At 34.6% G+C, this 21,505-nt stretch overlaps 1 protein-coding gene across 1 annotated transcript; it reads left to right on the plus strand.

Moving 5' to 3' along the window:
* The first annotated feature begins 683 nt into the window (after window positions 1–683).
* LOC149416481 (UDP-glucosyltransferase 2-like) lies at window positions 684–20,037 on the plus strand. The gene is made up of 9 exons (XM_089642008.1): window positions 684–789; window positions 1,791–1,959; window positions 8,083–8,170; window positions 8,484–8,670; window positions 10,274–10,477; window positions 11,272–11,473; window positions 13,808–14,027; window positions 16,976–17,195; window positions 19,770–20,037. Exons 2-9 carry the CDS (start codon window positions 1,795–1,797, stop codon window positions 20,035–20,037), a joined length of 1,554 nt encoding a protein of 517 aa, XP_089498134.1. The 5' UTR covers window positions 684–789; window positions 1,791–1,794.
* Window positions 20,038–21,505: the final 1,468 nt, after the last annotated feature.

The following is a 21,505-nucleotide window of genomic DNA, read 5'->3' on the forward strand; positions in this document are numbered from 1 at the left end:
TTGGTCTTTTACATTTATCACATTACAGGACCAAAACATTTTATCACATTATAAATATTTAAGCAGATACTTTCAATATCACCCTGTCTAGAGACCATCATTCAAAATCAAAAGTTATTGCTTGAAATGTTTCAGATGCTTTAATTAAATACTGCGAGTAGAATACAACTTGGCCTTTGAAATAATCGAGTATTTTTTAGATAAGTCTTTTTATAAGCACAGAAAAAAATAATGTAAATGCTTTTGAAAACTGCTTTAAAGTTCAAAATCTCCTACTTACGAACCCATTTTCGGTTACGATTTTATTGTATAATGTGGAAAATTAAGTTATTTATAAAAATGATAGAAATTTTTTAAAATATTTATGCCTGAACATCCACAAAATAAAATAAAAGGCACTTTTTGGCCATGTTTTTTTCTTGCATAAATCTAAACAGGCGGATGGTGTTAAGCGGGAATTTAAAACTTATCGCCATCTACGTAAGGGTTGTTATTGATAGCGGCTCAATTTAAAATATTACACGACGTAGTGCATCGCCTTAAAAAAAACCTTACCCAACCCAAAACGGTCCTGTTTAGATCCAAGATAAAAATAAGATATCATTTTTTAATTTTATTTAAACAATGATTTTAATAATAATATAAAGAATTTATTATCTAGTTAGTTTCAGAATGTTTCATATGTCGGACCTTACTGACAAGTTAAATGGCCAATACAAATTACATTAAAAGTTCTTAGTGACAATTTGTTTTCCCATTATTATTGTTAATTAACCAATTTTAATACTTGTAAGTTAAATTTGAACTATTTTCAACTTTTTAAAATCGTTAATCGCTCATTTTGAATCAAAATATATTTTACTTATAATTAACGAAAGATCTGACGTTTCTCCGCAGGGGTAGGCAGAAATATTGAGTTTTGGCATGTACTCTTTGAGTATCTGTAACATTTTTTTTAAATATTCCAACTAAGTATTTGATTAATTTGATCATGTTCTGTCTTTCCCAATTCATTTTCCTGCGTACCCAGGATCTCTGTTTTACCGGGACAACGCCTCTAACTACTCAGCCACCGGGACCTATATTTTTTTACGTCATTTTTAACTAATTGTCTTCAACTATTTTTTTCCTATTTTTAGCTGATAGCTCTTTGAATGATTACAAAGTTCTGAAGAAATTATTTTAAAAAATTTTACACAATGTTGCTTTCAAATACGCATTAATTTTATATACCTATATTATATAGGGTTCCATGATAACTCAACACAGTGAAAATTCAACACACTTTTAAAAAGTGATATAAAGTCATTAAAAACGATGAAATTTTTTTTTAACCCAACCTAACCTAACCTAACCTAACCTACATAACCCAGTTAATAAAGTTTTTGTTACATCACTTTCCATGACTTTATATAACTTTTTAAAGATGTGATGAATTATCAGTGTGATGATTTATCCGGTTACCATTATATAGATGTCACCTGTGACGGGTAAAAACATGCTTTTCTTAAGAAACAGCGCCATCTCTTGGACAAACATGCCTTTTTAAATCAGGGCTTCTGTTGAACGTAAAAGCAACTCGCGCTACTGTTTCTCTATCAGCACAAACAGACTAAGGCACAGCAATGCGTGGTATTGTACACCTAGTATTAAATATATATGTTAATATATTGAATGTAATAAATTTGGCTAATTTAAATAGCGCCGTTTTTGTGAAAAATCACCATAAATCCAGTCAATAAATGTAAATAAATTCAACACCCATGTACTTTAATATTTTTTGTTTGCAGAAAAATGGAAAACTTAATGCAGTTGGTTACAGTAATAATACTGTTTTCCAGTGGGTACATAAACGATTCAATGGCTTATAAAATCTTACTGCTTTGTCCATCTCCTACAAGAAGTCATTCTGTCCTTATTAAAGCCAAGGCAGATATTTTACATAGCAAAGGGCACGAGGTGAATATATATTTATTTATTTAATACACGCCCTAGTGGGCTTTTCTTTAAAAAAATACAAGCATTTTGTATCAGAGTAAACACTTAAAAATTAATACAATAAAGAAGAATGTAAACATAATGGCAAAAATGAATCCTCACGCATATAATTGAATTTAAAAGATTCAACAAAACAAAATAGTAGAAGCGGAGAAGTTATATGGGTACATAGGTCTATTTGTGTCTAGAAGAATAAAAGTGATAGAATATACAACATTTATACTGACTAGTTTTCAAATGAAATATATCACCCAGAGCAGAATATTTGTTTCCGAGATTGTGAAGTCTCGGAATTGGAGAATTTTGGCAAACTAGTGTCCTGGTGTTATTGAAGTAAAAAGGTAAGAAATGTCGGCATGATTTTTTGGGAACATGGATATTGATACATTGAAGTAATTCGGGACAGTCAATTTTAAAATGTAGTAAATAAATGTTATATATAACACATTTATTAACCTCTTCAGCGTTTTAAGTTCATATATGACCGGTAGTCCATATTTTAATATTAATTAAAGAGTGTTTTTCCTTTTTTTTTTTAAAGATTAATAATAGTTATTTTCAGCTTGCTTCAAATATTTATACTAGATGCCATTAATAAAGTCCTAAAAATAGCCAAAATTAATAATTTATGTATCGCGATAATCGGTTTAAATTTATTTATTTTATGGATACGTGATTTAGATGTGGTTTTTTGTGATATTTCACCCTCCATGCTAGGGATGACCATGTGTTATGGCGGGTGAATTGTACAGTTTGCGGACAAAGAATCTATACATTACTATAAAACAAAATAGAGAAATAAGAAAAATGATGTATAGCTAGTTTGGGTTGCAAGAAAAGGATGGAGAAGTTAGAGAATTATAAGAAGATGAAAAATTATTAGTAAATAGATTACACTAATTAATTATGTACATACTATACCGCTAAGTTAGGGAATAAGGATATATTATGTTTTGTCTGAAAGGTGATCAAATTGATAGAGTGTAGAATGAATGGGTATTGTAGTTGTAACGTATTCCGTGTGTAAGGGTCCGTTTCGTAATTTGTTTTTTAAAGGAATGGGGTTGACTCACGGTTTTTAGGTTTTCAGGGATAAGGTTAAAGATTTTAGGAGCTAGGAAGAGAAATTGTCTTTGAGCTGACGTGGTATGTAGTGAAGGTACTTTGTAGTGACCGTTGGTTATTGTTCTGGTGGTGTAGTTGTGTTGTAAAAGAGTTTTGTTTTTATATTTGAACAGGAAATGTATTAGCGAAAGTTTTAGGTGGAGTTGTCGTATGTTTAAGAGCTTATACTCTATGAGGAGTCGAGTGGAGAGGTATCAATATTTGTCATTTATAAATACGTTTTTATTATTCAAAACCACGTAACAAAATAACTGGGGTGACATTTTGGGGGTTGAAACGGATTAATGGTAGTCTAATTGTTTTGTATGGGGAAATCTGCATCGATATACGAGGTACCACTGTATTTTCCAAATTTCGAGTTCTTTCAATTTGTCGACGATTAGAGTAAAAAATTGAGTAAAAATGTGGTTAGCGTTTTTGACAATATTTTTCATGTATGATATTAAAATTTTATTATTTAGAAATAGTAATGTTTATTTTAAATGCATACAATGGGAAGATTTTTTTATCTAGTTTCTAAAACAATATTTGTTTTTATGGAAAATTAAAAAATGTGATATTTATAGCGCATTTGATCTACAGAGAAAAAATTGTAGACTGAACAAATGTGTTGAAAGGTGACCGGATAAATCATAACAATGATAATTCATCACATCTTTAAAAAGTTATATAAAGTCATGGAAAGTGAAGAAACAAAAAAACTTTATTAACTTGGTTAAGTAGGTTAGGTTAGTTTTTTTTTGTTATTTGTTTTTGGGGTATTATGCCGTGTTGCGCTAACTCCTTCTTTAGCCAACGTTTCGGACAGCATTGCAGTGTCCATCATCAGGGAACAGAGATCATGGAACCGTGTTGAAAGTACTGACAGATTACTACGTCGTGTAACATTTAGAGCTAACAATAATACTCCTTACGTAGATGGCTATAAGGTCTGAATTCCCACTTAAGGCAAAGCTTAATGCTAAATCACTATTTTGATTAATCTTTATAATGAATTAGTGTACATTATGAATACCAAAAAATGGGCTTTATATAAATTAAAGGTTTTCCTATCGTTTTGCTTGAGTAGAATACAAATAAAAAATTAATAACTCAATAAAAAATATATAAATGTAAACTACAAAAAAAGTATTTTTTCAATAGAAATGTATGAACGCGTAAAGGAAACATCTTTAAAAAAATACAGTATTATAGCTTAGATTATCTGTAACAGTTTCCCTTGATTTACTTTTTTGCTTTGTTATAAAATTATTTACAAAATAATTAAAAATCTGTTTTGTACTTGAATACGAACGTTTCTGGACGCCGTTTGTCAAGCGGATTTGAATGCATATTACCTACAATATAAGGTATACCAAGAATATACACATTTTTGGCTTGTAGCTTCCTCTTAACACCAGCCGTCTGTTTTGATTTATGAAAAAAATAACACATTTCCAAAAAGTTCAAAAGGCACAAATATTTAAATGTTTTACAATATTTTTCTAAATAACTTAATTTTGCTACATTATACAATACAACGATAAACCAAAAGGGGTTGGTAAGTAGAAGATTTTGAACTTTGAATCAGTTTTTATAGGTCAGATCCATAGACATATGAATATTAGTAGACCTGCCCTAAGTGATTAAAAGCGTATTATTCCCCACTCCCCATACCGGTTCCATTGGAGCCGGCTGGGCTCGCGTATGGCTTCCCGTGAATCTTGAGAATGTGACGTCATCATTCTTGTTCGAACTAGCGTCGAGCTATGGTCGAGGCATTTTACGAAATAACACGGCAAAATGGTGGCTTAGCTATGAAAACTTGTAAAAATAGATGTGAAAAAGAGAATAAACCCAAAAGTCGTATTACATTCCATATGTAAGTATTATTTTAAGCGTAATTACATCGTATAATATGGATCAGTTTGTAGAAACATATACTATCACATCGAGATATATCTGTACGCATCGTTGGTTACTGGGAACTAAATTATGAACACTTATAAAAGTGTCTTAACTAAATACGTAAACAAAATATTCGACTCTGAAAATAGAAGAAATTTTTTTTGCCGAATTTGGACTTCGCAAATTTGTTCATAACGTGGCGAGTAATTTGCGCTCCCATGTAAAAATGTCTATTCATTTAAAAGCAGATTTTACTTTTAAGAACTAAATGGTGATATTATAATGCGAGATGCCTATATACTGTCAGATTGATTTATTGACGAATCACAGTCAGCTTTACCCCCTTCGTTCTTCAACAGTTGATTTTACCCCTCACCTTTAATTTCTAGTCTATATATTCATATGTCTGTGGTCAGATCCTTTTTTTGTGGGCTTCCAAAAAATTTTATCAAAAAAAATACTCCATTGTTTCAAAGACTAAGATGTTTTCTACTTGTAGTTTTTAAAAAGCATCTTAAATGTAACATTGACGTCAAATGTAAAACTGACTTCAAATGTAACACTGACGTCAAATGTAACATTGACGTCAAATGTAAAACTGACGTCAAATGTAAAACTGACTTCAAATGTAACATTAGCGTCAAATGTAACAGTGACGTCAAATGTAACATTGATGTCAAATGTAACATTAACGTCGAATGTAACATTGACGTCAAATGTAACACTGACATCAAATGTAACACTGACGTCAAATGTAACATTGACGTCAAATGTAACATTGATGTCAAATGTAACATTAACGTCAAATGTAACAGTGACGTCAAATGTAATATTGACGTCAAATGTAAAATTGGCGTCAAATGTAACATTGACGTCAAATGTAAAATTGACGTCAAATGTAAAATTGACGTCATTTATAACATTGACGTCTACTGGCCAAACAACGCAATTTTGTTTATTTTAACACGTTAGGTCCAAAACCAAGCCAAAATCATACATCTTTACAAATAGATGGGCTTTTATCATATATTTCATTTCGTGTATATTGAATTTAAAAACACTTTTTCCTTTGATTAGTTCGAAAACTGCGAATTTATTTGAAATTGACTGTCAACCGGGAATATTAGATGTGACGATATTTTTTTGTGTAGACTGAAGATTTTTTTTTAATTTGTCAAACCGCACAAGAGTCCCAACTGCTCTCATGCCAGTGGTCTGGAAACAGTGAGACTATGGCATCCCCAGTTAGGGTATGTTGTGAGGCTGAATGTAGTGGGGAGAGGAAGAGGAGGGTGAGGAAGTACCTGGCTATTCAGATCTGGTCACCAAACATAGCCAAGGCCATTTTAAGCAACTTTTCAATTCTGAATGGTGGTCTTACACCAGGGCGATACTGAGAGTATCTTAAATTCTGGAACGCCCCGCAAATAAAACTATCACAGACATATGAATATATAGACTAGAAATTAAAGGTGAGGGGTAAAATCAACTGTTGAAGAACGAAGGGGGTAAAGCTGACTGTGATTCGTCAATAAATCAATCTGACAGTATATAGGCATCACGCATTATAATATCACCATTTAGTTCTTAAAAGTAAAATCTGCTTTTGAATGAATAGACATTTTTACATGGGAGCGCAAATTACTCGCCACGTTATGAACAAATTTGCGAAGTCCAAATTCGGCAAAATAAATTTCTTCTATTTTCAGAGTCGAATATTTCGTTTACGTATTTAATTAAGACACTTTTATAAATGTTGATAATTTACTTCCCAGCAACCAACCAGCTTTGTGTTTCGCGTCCAGACGTATCTCGATGTGATAGTATATGTTTCTACAACTGATCCATATTATACGATGCGAATATGCTTAAAATAAAGTAAAATAATGCTTTTATATGGAATGTAATACGACAATTGGGTTTATTCTCTTTTTCACATCTATTTTTACAAGTTTTCATACAACAAGCCACCATTTTGCCGTGTTATTTCGTAAAATGAACCGATGATGCCTCGACCATAGTTCGCACAAGAATGATGACGTCACGTTTTCTAAATTCACTTGAGGCCATACGCGAGCACAGCCGGCTACAATGGAACCGGTATGGGGAGTGGGGAATAATACGCTTTTAATCACTTAGGGCAGGTCTACTAATATTCATATGTCTATGAAAACTATATATTATTTTAAAAGAGTCATTTGTAAAATAACACAATTAATCAGGTAAAATTTATTTGCGCACGCCCGGATTTGAACCCGCGACTTTCGGATTGCTAGTCGAAAGAGAGAGGCAGGCAGAGCTCGTGTGCACGTCACCATTTATTTATTTATTAATTTTCGGGAAATCGACTGTATACATTTATTTAAGTTTGTCCATAAGTATTACATAGCCAAAATAAAACCAATTATGGATTTCCTCCTTGTGACTTTACCTCTATTGAGACAGCATAATAAGTTAAGTAAGTAATAAGTAAATTAAATTTGCAAGAAAGGAATATTAATTTAAAGTTTATACGAAACAAAAGATTAAATAAAAAGAAAAATTTACAATCCAAAATATTTATAGCTATGGAGAGAGGTTGTAGATATAAATCAAAACATAATAGAAATGTAAACAATAGAGACATAACATTACATTATTCACAAACCATCAGAGAAATAATCTTTTATGGACCTCTTGTATTTGGTTAGTTCGCAGCTGAAAATATCAACCGTAGATAATACGCTATAGTAATTATTGCATAGTCTGTTTAGGCAAGAATTCTGATTAGAGTTCGTTTTGCATTGATCCACCCTGAACAGGACACAAGAGCGTGTATCATGGACTATTCGCCCCTAAGGAAATTGAACGCGATGACAAAAAACTAACCTGTAAACCTAATCTCATCTTAAACTAACCTACGTAACATTTTTCATGACTTTATAGGTGTGTTGAATAGTAATTGTATTTAGTTATCCGATCACCCATTCTAGTAACATCAGTATTTTCGTTTTCATACAAGTTTGTTTGAGAAGAAATATTCATTGGACGATCTCTACCTGGGACTAACATAATAATCATTTTATATTGCAGGTGACAATTATAACGGGGTATCCAACAGGAAGACATAATTTTTCTAACTACGAAGAAATATTAGTTCCAGAAATGGCCACTATGAGATGTAAGTACCGATTCTGATTTATGTACGGTACCATTTCAACCAATGTACAGATTGCAAACAAAGTTCTGTCTGTTTTTGCGTTAAGTTCTTCTAAAATACCCAACGAATTTTGATAGAGTTTTCACCATCATTTAGAAAATTTCTTCCGGAAGGTTTATGTATCTAAAACATGCATATTATATTTATAAAAAATAAAGAATCCCTTCCCTCTCTCCATAATTTGAAATCATTGCCTAGAACAACACCCTTGAAGAGTGAAAGCCAGAAATCTTATTCCATGGAAATAATACTGGCATTTTGTTTTTCTTTTCAGCCAATCACAGCGGATTCGAAATTTCGAACTACGGTCACGTGTTAATGACATTGGGGTTCTCATATCTGACCAAACACGTCACAGACTTGGTTTTTGCTAACACAGCTTTTCTGGAAATGTTGGCCGACAGGAAACGAACCTTTGACTTGGTAATCTTTGAGGATCTTGTGAGCCAACATTTCGTTGGGTGATAATTCTTAAATAATTCTAATTATAATTAATTTTTATTGTTATTTGAGTTTTTATCCCGCTAAACTACAATTAAGCAGTTTTTTACATGTTCAATTACAATGTAAATATATCTATTCATAATTTATAGATGATTGACATAGGTTAATTCACTTCGTTCGCTACGTTTGGCAACTTAGCAGGGGTGCCCAAGTTTATTTAGTGAGGTTTGTTTCAATTATTTTTATAAGCAATAATTATTAGCCTGAAACACTCATCCACATTGAAAAATCTCTTGATAAATGATACATGACGCCAACGGGACTTGAACCCGTGTCCTTTCGATTTCCGGTCGACAGCTCTGACCACTGAGCTAAGGCGGCTTATCTCTTATCCGCGAAATAATTCAATATATACTAGTGTTTCATTCAACAATTACTGCTTATTACATTTTTTTTGAGCTATGCATAAAAAATATTGTCTTAAACATTAGTTTACCAAAAAATTTTGATTAATATTTGACAAGTTCAAGTATCTTCACCAAAAAATGTAGACAATTTGTCTCGACGCCATCTAGTGAGAGAGTTAGCACTTACAATGCCTTTCTCATATAAAATAAAGTTGGTTGTTTTCAGGTGAAAAAATAGCATATATCTAAATCTATTTGGTAATTCGCAATTTTTTATATTAAGTTAAATATTTTGGGTTTATTTTCCAGTTTTATTGTTATATTTTGGAATTCTTCATTCTTGGTGAATCTGGTGTTGTACTCATGCTGTACATTCCTCTTATAATCCATATTTTGTCTCATACATAGTAATGCCTGCACAGTCAAGATATTTAAATTCCGATACAACAATAAAATGTCTCGTCTCATTACTATAATTACTACTAGCGCAGATACTTGAAAAATCACGGGATATTATAGTTGTAGGATTTGTGTGAGCGGAAAGTATTTATAAAATGTTTGGCTGACGATCATTTCCTTTCAAAAACAAATCTTGTCAATTTTCTTTACAATATAACTATTCATTTTTGTTGACTAAATACAAAGACGATAAAAATCTACGTTTCGAATATCGCACAAGAGACCCTACTGCTCCTGACCGTCTGGAACCAGTGAGACTATAGCATTCACAATAATTATGAGGCTGAACGCAGTGGGGTATGAAAGGGTCAATGTATATTATCAGGAAAAATGCTGTTGCATGAACACGTGTTCCGATATATTTTGAATGTACTTAAAGTTTATTAGGAAATGGCCTGCAGTCCAGTTTATAACAGGATTTTAATAAATTAGAGAGATAGCGTGGATTCTCACTGCCTCGTAAACTCTGGTCCGCCATCAATAGGGTAAGGTCCTTAAAGAGTCGGCGATGTGTGAATGCGGTGCGGTGCAGACTACCGAAAATGCGGTCAAAGAATGCCAGCTGCATTTATTCCCCGGCTGCATTTATTACCAGTCTACGGCCGTAGACTGGTTCACTAACGTAGTTGTTCCTCTCTGACTCCCCACGATACGAAATAAGAAGAAGAATGAATCAGCAATACAATGTTTTCTTCGTGCAGTAGAGATACCTATATCGCTGACTGTATTTTACTGTACTTTATCATGATTGCAGGCTGGGTGTCCGCTTCTCATGTCCCGTGATTCTGACCTCTTCAACGGGACAGCCGCATTGGTTGGCTCGCCTGTCTGGCAACTCCCCCGCGGCTTCCAGCGTGCCACATCAGTATCAAGCGTTCGCTCAGACAGACATGGCGGGAGCTGTTTTTCGGAGGGCCAGTAACGTAGTGTCAGTGATCGTGGATGAGATTCTGTATCAGTGAGTAGAGGAGTCCAACCTGTCTCTTACTACCTAGCCTAACCGAACCCTAGCCTAACCTAACCTTACCTAGCCTAGCCGTACCGGTTCAAGCTGTGTTTCAGAGGGCCATTAACGTAGTGTCGTTGATGTTGAATGAGATGCTCTAGCAGAGGGTGGAGGAGTCTAACCTGACTCTTATTAACCTAACCTAACCTAAACTTACCTTTAATAACGCTTGCCTAACCAAATCCAACCTAATGTAGCCACACTGGTCAGACCTTTGCTTATATATACATTGCAGCGACTGTGTTTTACGTTGATGTTGAATGAGATGCTGTAGCAGTGGGTGGAGGAGTCGAAGCTGATTCTTATTAACCTAACCTTAACTATCCTTTAATAACGCTTGCCTAACCTAACCCAACCTAATCTAGGTACACCGGTCAGACCTTTGCTAATTTACATGGCAGGGATTGTGTTTCACGTAGATGATGAGATGCTGTAGCAGTGGGTGGAGGAGTCTAGCCTGATTCTTATTACCCTAACGTAACCTTTAATAACGCTTGCCTAACCTAACCCAAAGAAGGGATTGTGTTTCAGAGGGCAATTATCCAGAAGTACCTTAATACTAAATGATTTTTGTCTGTCACTAAGCAATTGAAGAAATATTATGTCTTCTAGTGAGGTCATAACTTCACTTTTCACTTATATTTATTTCTGTGTTTTGTATTTGCTTGATCCATATGAGTATCACTCTTTATTTTAATTTCTACTTATTTAAACATATTTTTATCTTTTTTGGTTTGATTTTTCAGAATTGTAATGCTACCCTTGCAACGCTACCTGTACCAGAAATACTTTCCGAATGAATCCAAGGTTTTTCCTTTTTCGGAACTGCGTAAGAAGGTGGCAATGGTATTTCTCAACACCCACCCATCCATTGGTGATGTTAGGCCATTGATGTCCAACGCCGTGGAGATAGCTGGCTTCCATCTCGAAGATAAGCCACTGCCAGAGGTGAGAGGATATCTTTTTTACCGACAGGGTGCAGGCTTCTCTTTTTACCGTTGGTGGTTAATGCTGCTCTACTGCACTGTGGCGGTAGAATTTAGGTAATTTTTTATTAGGAACATTTAAAAGAAATACGTTTTTAAGAATACTGATTTTGTGAAGAATTCAGACAAACGATTAAGTACCTACCTATAATTTTAACGTAATAATATTGCGTCAGATAAATTACCGCGTTGAACGCCATTGTAACAAAATGATAATCAATTTTGTTAATTATACCATTGTGACAGTTAATATAAGTTAAGAACAAGAAATACCATAGTGTGAGGTAGGTGTGAGATAGATAGAATTGAAACAACATAAAAATGTCACAAGAAATCATTTATTGGCAAAGAACGAAACATAGATCGTTTTAGTTATTATTTAAGATTAAAATTTAACAGAACAAAATGTAGAGTAGATAACAATATCTCAAGGCGTCTGCTGTGATCGAAGATTCACTTGCACAGTTAGAATTAAATGGTAGCAATTTTATTAGTAAATTTGTGACAAAGGAATACAACGATTATAATCTGACCTGTTTCATAGTAAGGCGCCATGCAAATCAACAATTGTAATTGCAAAATTTATAATGGATAACGTGATGTCCAGCGATAACAACAGCTAGCTAAACAGGAAAATATTTCCGCAAGATTCCTCCCGTAATGTCGCCTGGAGCAATCGCTCCAATCCTTACAGTTGTAAAGTGTTTCTTTTCCCGTTGTACGTTTGGTCCTTAATCTAATGGGTAATTTAAAAAAAACTTTCAGCTTCACAAATACAAAAACTATAATATCCCGTGGATTTTCGTATTATATTACACAAGCATTTACAAGCAAATGCTTTCAATGGAAGAGTAGTAAAAAGACCCAAGATGTAAAATGAATTATGTACCATGTAAACATATTATTAAAAATAAAAAATAATTACAAAAAAAACAAAAAATAAATAAATGTATATATATATATATATATTTTTATATTATTATATAATATATATATAAAAGCATAATTTAAATCATAAGTTACATTTTAGTGAAGCCAACAGTCCACAATGGAGTGCTGGCAAAAAATTTCTAATGTATGGCAGTGAAGCATGCAACAGTCATCGTTCTGTAAATGTAGAGATCTGCAATAACTATATTTATTTAATATTTACGATAGCACAGACTAATTGAGGCATGTAGAACGGGTGAAAGAAGAAAGGAGTGTTAGGAAAATATATTGTTGACGCAACTATCTCCCTTTAACATTGTCCTTAATATTTCCCCATCCTAGTACCTACAAGTACCTGTCATTATCCGACAATACCCACGTTTGTGTGACATTTACAACAATAAACTTAACTGTAAAATCAGTTTATTGATGAAGCCGGTGTGATGAACATCTCTTTATGATCAGTGCTTTTAATTATATCAACTCGGGGTAGAATACTGTGCCGTGAACATATTCGGTTCCCTCAGTGTGTTTCTTACCCAACCCAGATGTTGTGGAAGTTGCGTGTGCAATAAATCATCTCCTGTGAGTGAAACCAACCAGCAACATCGTTGACGAACATCAAAGGGGTAAGTCGGATTCCTTCCTTACTCCCTGTTCACCATCTCTAACCATCGTTGTGTCAACTTCAAGTTCACAATTAATTTTACAGTCCATTCTTGATTCGCCTTGCGATTACATATATGATGTGACAGTGAATGCAAGAAGAAGTCGTGGACACCTGAGGAAGACATGGAACGATCAAGTGAACCAAATATATTAACCGTGCTCTTCATGCATTCGATCATATTTGTTTAAATTCGAATACAGATATTTTTTTATATTCACTTCCCAAATTTAAAAGCCGCATCGTGTCAATGATATCATAAACTGTTCAATGCGGATACGAGTACATACATATACACAAACAAATCTATACGCTATACAGGTCACTCGGTAATTACTGAATATACCACCACATTTGAGACATAACGAAGGAAACATATCATAGCTACTTTCAAATTTTTCAAATCTGTAAATTTTAACTACAAACACTAAACATTCTTCATTTTGATGCTCACCACTCTTCAAAGAACAAGTGCCAGCTTCTATAAGAGAGAAACATTAAAAAAATTAAAAGCAGTGAAAAGTAATTATACGAATTATTCTAGTTAACATAAATTATTATACTTTGGTAAAGTTCACAGGTCTGTATACGAAACCCCCTTCAAAGGTGTTTTTGATTTATTCGGCGTCAATTCGTCATTTCTGTCCTCATGATAAAAGCTTTTTCCATTCTGTTCAAACCCACTGATCACCATTATAGGATCTTCGAGATATTTTAAACAACAATGCTGAAGGAGCTGTGTTCTTCAGCATGGGAGGAAATCTCAACATGTCTCACCTACCAGAGGAACTAAAGAGGGATCTCCTCAAGGTATTCGGGGAACTGAAGCAAACAGTTCTGTGGAAATTGGATGACCAACTCGCGGGAGTTCCAACAAATGTGATCATCAGGAAATGGTTTCCACAAGGAAGTGTTTTAGGTCAGTTGTTATTTTTATTTAAAATACATATGTTTATTTTAAATACACATAAATGTAAATTATTTACCTCGTGTAAAAACCTAGCTAATAAGCTAAAATTTACTAAACCAATATTCTTAACAGCTAGTGAAATAGATTGTTTATATGGCGCAAGAAGATAATTTAAAAAGGCAATATATTTCTTCTTTTTCAATTTGTCGTAAAAAAAATACTATTTTAGAAACCAAAAAAAATTATCTTTGAAATTTTTGTTTTTGAAATAAAATAATATTTATAAAAAATAAAAATTTAATATCAAACATGAAAATATTTACAAAAATACTTACAGGGAGCTTTTGACTGGAAACATCCATTATTTTGAAAGAATTCTATATTTAGAAAAGACATTCCATTTGTGCAGGGAATTAATAATAAAAAACTAACACTTCACTTTTTATCCCATTATTACAATTTTTTTTCTTTTTAACTTATCTTACACTTTTTTGTATTTTATCCATGTACACATATTTAAGATAAAATGAGAAAAATAATAAATTACCTTTTTAACATCTTACTGCAATGGGAGGGGATGGATTCCTGCATCATCCTAGATTTTTACACACTACTTGTACCTTTTTCCTTCCTAGAACTTCCTCTCTCCTTCTTTTCTTTAAAAGCCCTCCCCACAACATTCCCAAAGATGACATAGGCCCCGAGGGAATTTATTTTCCACAGATATTATGCCATGTTGCGCTACCTCCTTCTTTAACCAAAGTTTCGAACAGTTGCGTAATCAGATTACACATCTGCCCTGATGATGAAAACTGCAATGCTGTCCGAAACGTTGGCTAAATAAGGAGGTATATAAAACAACACGGCATAATACCCCAAAAACAAATCACTATAATCCTTTTGGCCGTGAAAATCTCAAATCATACCTATTTTTCACAGAATATTCTGTGCCAATCTAAAACACAGGTTAATTAGGTTAGGTTAGGTTAGGTAAGAAAACTACAGTTTCTCGTGTCTAGGATGAACGAAGTATACATGAAGAATGAGTTAATGATGAATGCAAGTAAGACTGAAGTCACGGTGTTTGAAATAGAGAGTACGTAAACAGTGTACAATATAGTTGTTGCTGAGGAATACTTGGAGCAGGTGGATGAGTTTGTGTATTTAGGAAGTATGTTCTAGAGCAAGGCTGCCCAACCTTTTTAACAGTTGGGCCAAATTGACGATTTTGAATCACTGGCGGGCCACTGAATACCTGACGGTTCCTATTTCCATGGGGGGGGGGGGGGTTGTTAGAGAATTTCTATAAAACATAATTCCCCACAAAAAAAAATCAAAATGAGTCCTCCCCACAAAATATTTTAAATCCATGGGGGGGGGGGGGGTTGTTACGGAACTTCGCTGAGTAAAAATTCCGCGCGCCCAAAAACATCATATGTGATTCCCACAACATTTTTTCGAATTCCATGGGGGGGGGGGGGGGTGGCTACAAGATTCCATTTCGGACGCAAAAAAATATTAAATCAAAAACCGGTGAATTTTTGTTTAAAAAGTAAGTTCAACAGGTTAGATTTTTTCGTCGCTGATTCTCGTTCTGAGTAGCCTAAATACCGATAAATCGCCTTCGTTGGCAACACTGATGACCGCGCGCAAGCTGCATTGTTTGTTTTACCGCGGGCCCGCGACACTTTTTCAAATTGGCGGATTGGCGGGTTTTTTTTTAAATGGTTCACGCGGGCCTGGGGTTGGGCAGCCTTGTTCTAGAGAGATGGGAAGGTTGACAGAGATATTGAAACGAGGGGAAATGCGGGTAACTCCATTCATGGAGAACTGAACGCAGTTGGCGCTAACAAAAAATTGTCTAAAGAAGCGAAGTTAGAAGTCCACAACCAGCATGGAACTGGCAAAGAAAGTATGAAAGCAGATTGAATGCTGTTGAAATGAGATCCCTGAGGCGTATGTGTGGTAAAACCATGTTTGATCGTGTGAGGAATGTGGATATCTGCAAAGAGTGCAAGGCTGATGTAAGCGTAATGAATAAGATTAAAAAAGGGACGCTTAGATGGTTTGGGCATGTAGAACGAATGAGCGAAGATAGGAGTGTAAGGAGGATATATGATGCAAATGCGAATGGTAGCAGAGAATGAGTAAATGATGAATGTAAGTAAGTCTAAAGTAATGGTGTTTGAAAGAGAGAGTACGAAAACAGTGTGCAATATAATTGTGAATGAGGAATACTTGTCGCAGGTGGATGAGTTTGTGGATTTAGGAAGTATGTTCTAGAGAGATGGGAAGGCTGACAGAGATATTGAAACAAGGGGAAATGCAGGTAATTCCGTTAATGGAGGACTGAACGCAGTTGGCGCTAACTAAACATTGTCCAAAGAAGCCAAGCTAGCAGTCCACAACGGAGTGCTGGTACCTACCCTGATGTACGGAAGTGATGCTTGGAACTGGCAAAGAAAGGATGAAAGTAGATTGAATGCTGTTGAAATGAGATCCCTGAGGCGTATGTGTGGTAAAACCATTTTTTTGATCGTGTGAGGAATGTGGAGATCCGCAAAGAGTGCAAGGCTGATGTAAGCGTAATGAGTAAGATTAAGAAAGCGATGCTTAGATGGTTTGGGCATGTAGAGCGAATGAGTGAAGATAGGAGTGTAAGGAGGATATATGATGCAAATGCGAATGGTAGCAGAAGTCGGGGACGCCCGAGGAAGATATGGCACGATCAAGTGAATCAGATAATCGAGTCGGGCCATGTCAAGAGTCAGAATAATAGAAGAGTGTTTATGAGACGATGTATGAATGTGGCAAGAAGTGTGTGCCAAGATCGAGTTGATTGGCGGTCCGTCCTTTCTGCCTACCCCTGCGGGGAAACGGCGTGATGGTTAGTTAGTTAGTTAGGTAAGAAATCACCTTCCTTCAATATTCTGCCAATGCTTTTTTTTTAATTACAGCTCATCCTAACGTGAGACTGTTTATCACCCACTGTGGTATGCTAAGCATGACGGAGGCGAGTGCGGCGGCAGTCCCGCTTGTCTTATTGCCGGTGTATGGTGATCAGATACACAATGCGGAGGGCGCAAGAAGTCGCGGTCAGGGTGTAATAGTGGAAATTTCCAACTTCACAGCTGAGGCAGTGCGATGGGCCGTGCACGAGGTCTTAAATACAGACAGGTTAGTTCATTAATCACTCAGATCTATGGAACATTCTGTCAAATGGTAAGATTATTTCCGCTTTGCTATAAAATCAAATAAAATGGAATATTTCTGATCGTACCTGAATCTGAAAACTATAAACTGTTTTTACTAAAATATTTTATTATTAAAAATATACATTTGGGGATCTGGTGAGAGGCACAAAATGAAAGACGGTCGTGAAAGACCGTGTTTTATTGAGTCAGGTAGCCGTGATGAGATGACGTAGGACAGATGTTGAATTCTCCGGAATGCAGGCATTGATGTGCTGAGCCCTCGTTGAGCCTTGTTAACTGACGGCTGGTTGATGACTGACTGACTGCTCGCTGCGTCGGGCTTATTTATACGGTACAGCCGACGGCAACAGTAGGTAGGCGAGATCGCAAGTAAAACGGAGACACTCGCTTAGACTGGGTTCTACTGGAACTTTCGGTGGCGCTGCTATTACGCATAGGCGATAGGTTGAAACCTTCTAGCGAGTTGGCGTAATGTGCCAGACCAACTGGCAACGTATTGTCGTAGGTAGGTCGCGTTGTTTACGATTAGTTCTCGGTAGTAACTCGCAAGTACATAGGTAGGTCGAGTTGTTTATAATCAGTGAGACAATCTGAATTATTCCACCCAACGCCCCTAATTTTTAAACATAGTTTTTTTTTTAAATGCAAACATTAAAACGTTTTAAAAACAGCTAATTTTAATTATTTTTATAAGCAATAATTGTTCGCCTGAAACACTCATCCACATTGAAAAAATCTCCTGATAAAAAATACATGACGCCAACGGGACTCGAACCCGTGTCCATTCGATTTCCGGTCGAAAGCTCTGACCACTGAGCTATGGGGGCTTATTTCTTACCCGAGAAAATATTCAATATATGCTAGTGTTTCATTCAACAATTACTGCTTTTTACATTTTTTCACCTGAGAACAACCAACTTTATTTTTATATGAGAAAGGCATTGTAAGTGCTAAATCTCTCACTAGATGGCGTTGATACAAATTGTATACATTTTTTAGGTGAAATACTTGGACTTGTCAAATATTAATTATTATTTTTTTTGATAAATTAATGTTTTAAAGACAAGATTTTATTTATGCATAGCACAAAGGATAACAATTATTTTTATAAGCAATAATTGTTCGCCTGAAACACTCATCCACATTGAAAAAATCTCCTGATAAAAAATACATGACGCCAACGGGACTCGAACCCGTGTCCATTCGATTTCCGGTCGAAAGCTCTGACCACTGAGCAATGGGGGCTTATTTGAGTATTATTATTATTATACTTATTCGAGTCCCGTTGGCGTCATGTATTTTTTATCAGGAGATTTTTTCAATGTGGATGAGTGTTTCAGGCGAACAATTATTGCTTATAAAAATAATTGTTATCCTTTGTGCTATGCATAAATAAAATCTTGTCTTTAAAACATTAATTTATCAAAAAAAAATAATAGCTAATTTTAAGTTATTTATAACTAAAAATACGTAAAAACAAAGACATATTTTAGTAGACAAATGTATTGTAAACATTACTGCTACCTCACTTTTTGTCTTTTCATGTAAAAATAATTAAAACACATTTCACAAAGTTTCATAATTTACTTCCTAACATAACTATGATAATATTAAATTTTTTCTATGGTTGACTTTTCTCAATCCCTGTATTTACTATCGACAGCTTTATTTGTTACTAGTGCCATCTATGAGTAACCACTTAAACTAATATCTAGGATATTATATCCTCTCACGTCTATTCTAAAATCACAAGGTTTGCGTCTACGGTAATCAGTGTTGCCAACTCAACTACTTCAAAATATGCTAGAGTGATGGGAAAAATATGCCAGAAAAATGCTAAATTACTTTAAAAAATGCCAAAAAAAGCTAACATAAATTTAACTTAGAAATAAAATCAGTGAAATAAAATATCAATATCTTCATCTTCTTCTTCTTCATTAACAGCAGCTGATGTGGAAGGCTGAGAGACGGAGTCGTAACTTTCTTTGGTCCCAATGCAGCGTAGTACTTCGTCAGGAACAGTGTAAGAATAACAGCACTTTCCTGCTCTCTTTAGGCCAAATCTCACGTACAAAATGGCATTCAGGGTTCTCACCGCCAAACGATTTGGGAGTTTTGTTTTGACCAGACTCATTTGGCTAAATACACGTTCAATGTCCGCATTTGAATGCGGCAATGTTAAAATAGACATTGCAAACTGACATAAATCACCGAAGGGGTTATTATTAGCTGCATTTTTATATTGCATGACTTTATTCCAAAACTCTACAGTGGAAGTCAAGGATTCCCATTTAATGTGAACTATGTTTCTCCATTGAGACACCAGTTTTTCAATCGATATCATTTTTGTTAGTTAAAAAATAGGTTTTTATTATTTTCATGTTTCTGTAAAAATAAGCCAAATAAATATGCTATATGCTAAAAGCATAATAGTTATGCTAAACATGGAGTAATTATGCCAAAATTGGCATATAATATGCTAACTTGGCAACACTGATGGTAATGCGCTAATCAAATATTTTTTATTTATTTTCAGTTACAGGAAGGTTGCTAAGCAGATTCAACTGTCATTCTTTGACAGACCGATGCCTCCAAGAGAAATGGTCAACTTCTACTCAGAGCACGTAATAAAAACACGTGGGGCTGGCCACCTGTCACCACCGGACAGGGGGCTACTGTCAATACTCATGCTAGACGTGGCGGTAATTTTGTTGTTGCCGCCATTATTATTTCTAAGCATCCTCATGTATATCTGCAAAAGATGGCGAAGTTGGAAAACTGGACTTGTCAAAAAGAATAACTGATGATTAATGCATTTTTTCAAACTTTTTGAAAAGCGTACATTTTCATGTGATTTGCGCAAATGCTGTCGTAAATCTACCCGATAATTATAACTCATATACTTATATTATGCCATATACCAATGACGTTACAACATATAGTAATATCATCACATGGCCTCCTTGGTCGAGGGGTAAGGCTCTCAACAAGCAATCCGAAAGTCACGTGTTCGTATCCCGGCGTGCGTAAGTAAGTTATATGAATTTGTGTAATTTCATAATTTATTAATTAAAAATAACCCATAATGTACTTGCGATGCATTCTAGATTGGAAGATACTTACAGTATCGCCCTGGTTTAAGACCACCATTCAAAATTACAACGTTGCTGAAAATGGCTTTAGTCGTGTTTGATGACTAGATATGAAAAGCCAGGTATTCCCCACCTTCCTATTTCCCATCTCCTTCCCCTCCCCACAACCTTCAGCGTAAAATAATAATCCTGGTTTAATCCGTTAATTATTTATTTATTTTACGCCGATTAAGACTTTTACATACATATATAACAATATTTAAAAAATTGTACTCTTAAATAGTGCAGAAAATTACTGTTTAAAACACAAATATAAAAAAAATATTGTTAAATTTGATCCACACAGTATGTAGGTACAAAATATAAATATAAAAACACGAAAATATTTTTATTCTTTCAGCCGACAAAATACTGTTAACGTGCAAAATACTGTAATACTCTCAATTTAAGGCGATGCCATACGTAGTAATGCAAAATCATGTGTTTTTGGTTTGAAAATTTGGTCGCCTAGAAATGTTTCAGATGCTTTAATTAAATACTGCGACTAGAATACATCTTGGCCTTTGAAATAATCGAGTATTTTTTAGATAAGTCTTTTTATAAGCCCAGAAAAAAATAATCTAAAGGCCTATGAAAACTGCTGTAAAGTTCAAAATCTCCTACTTACGAACCCATTTTTGGTTATCATTTTATTGTTTAATGTAGCAAATTAAGTTATTTATAAAATGATCGAAAAAAAAATTAATATTCATGCCTGAACATCCACAAAATAAAATAAATGGCACTTTTTGGCCATGTTTTTTTCTTGCATAAATCAAAACAGGCGGATGGTGTTAAGCGGGAATTTAAACCTTATCGCCATCTACGTAAGGGTTGTTATTGATAGCGGCTCAATTTAAAATACTACACGACGTAGTGTATCGCCTTAAATAGCTTTATCAAAATATTCCCCTACTTGATGAAAAAAACTTCAATTAGGTATACTTATATAAAGAAATTGATTTACTAAATATATCAACAACATCGGAGCATTTGTTTCCTAGCTGTTGAATCCATCACATAGGAGTGTGATATTGGGACGTTATTATAGAATTGCTACAATAATATGGTAGGTACTGTCTTGTAACCGACCTGCTTGGAGTATGAAAAGAGATTATAAATAATAAATCAGGGGTATCAA

This window comes from Hesperophylax consimilis, chromosome 17 (assembly GCF_061612785.1).
Source record: "Hesperophylax consimilis isolate HC1 chromosome 17, BYU_Hcon_1.0, whole genome shotgun sequence".
Taxonomy (NCBI): domain Eukaryota; kingdom Metazoa; phylum Arthropoda; class Insecta; order Trichoptera; family Limnephilidae; genus Hesperophylax; species Hesperophylax consimilis.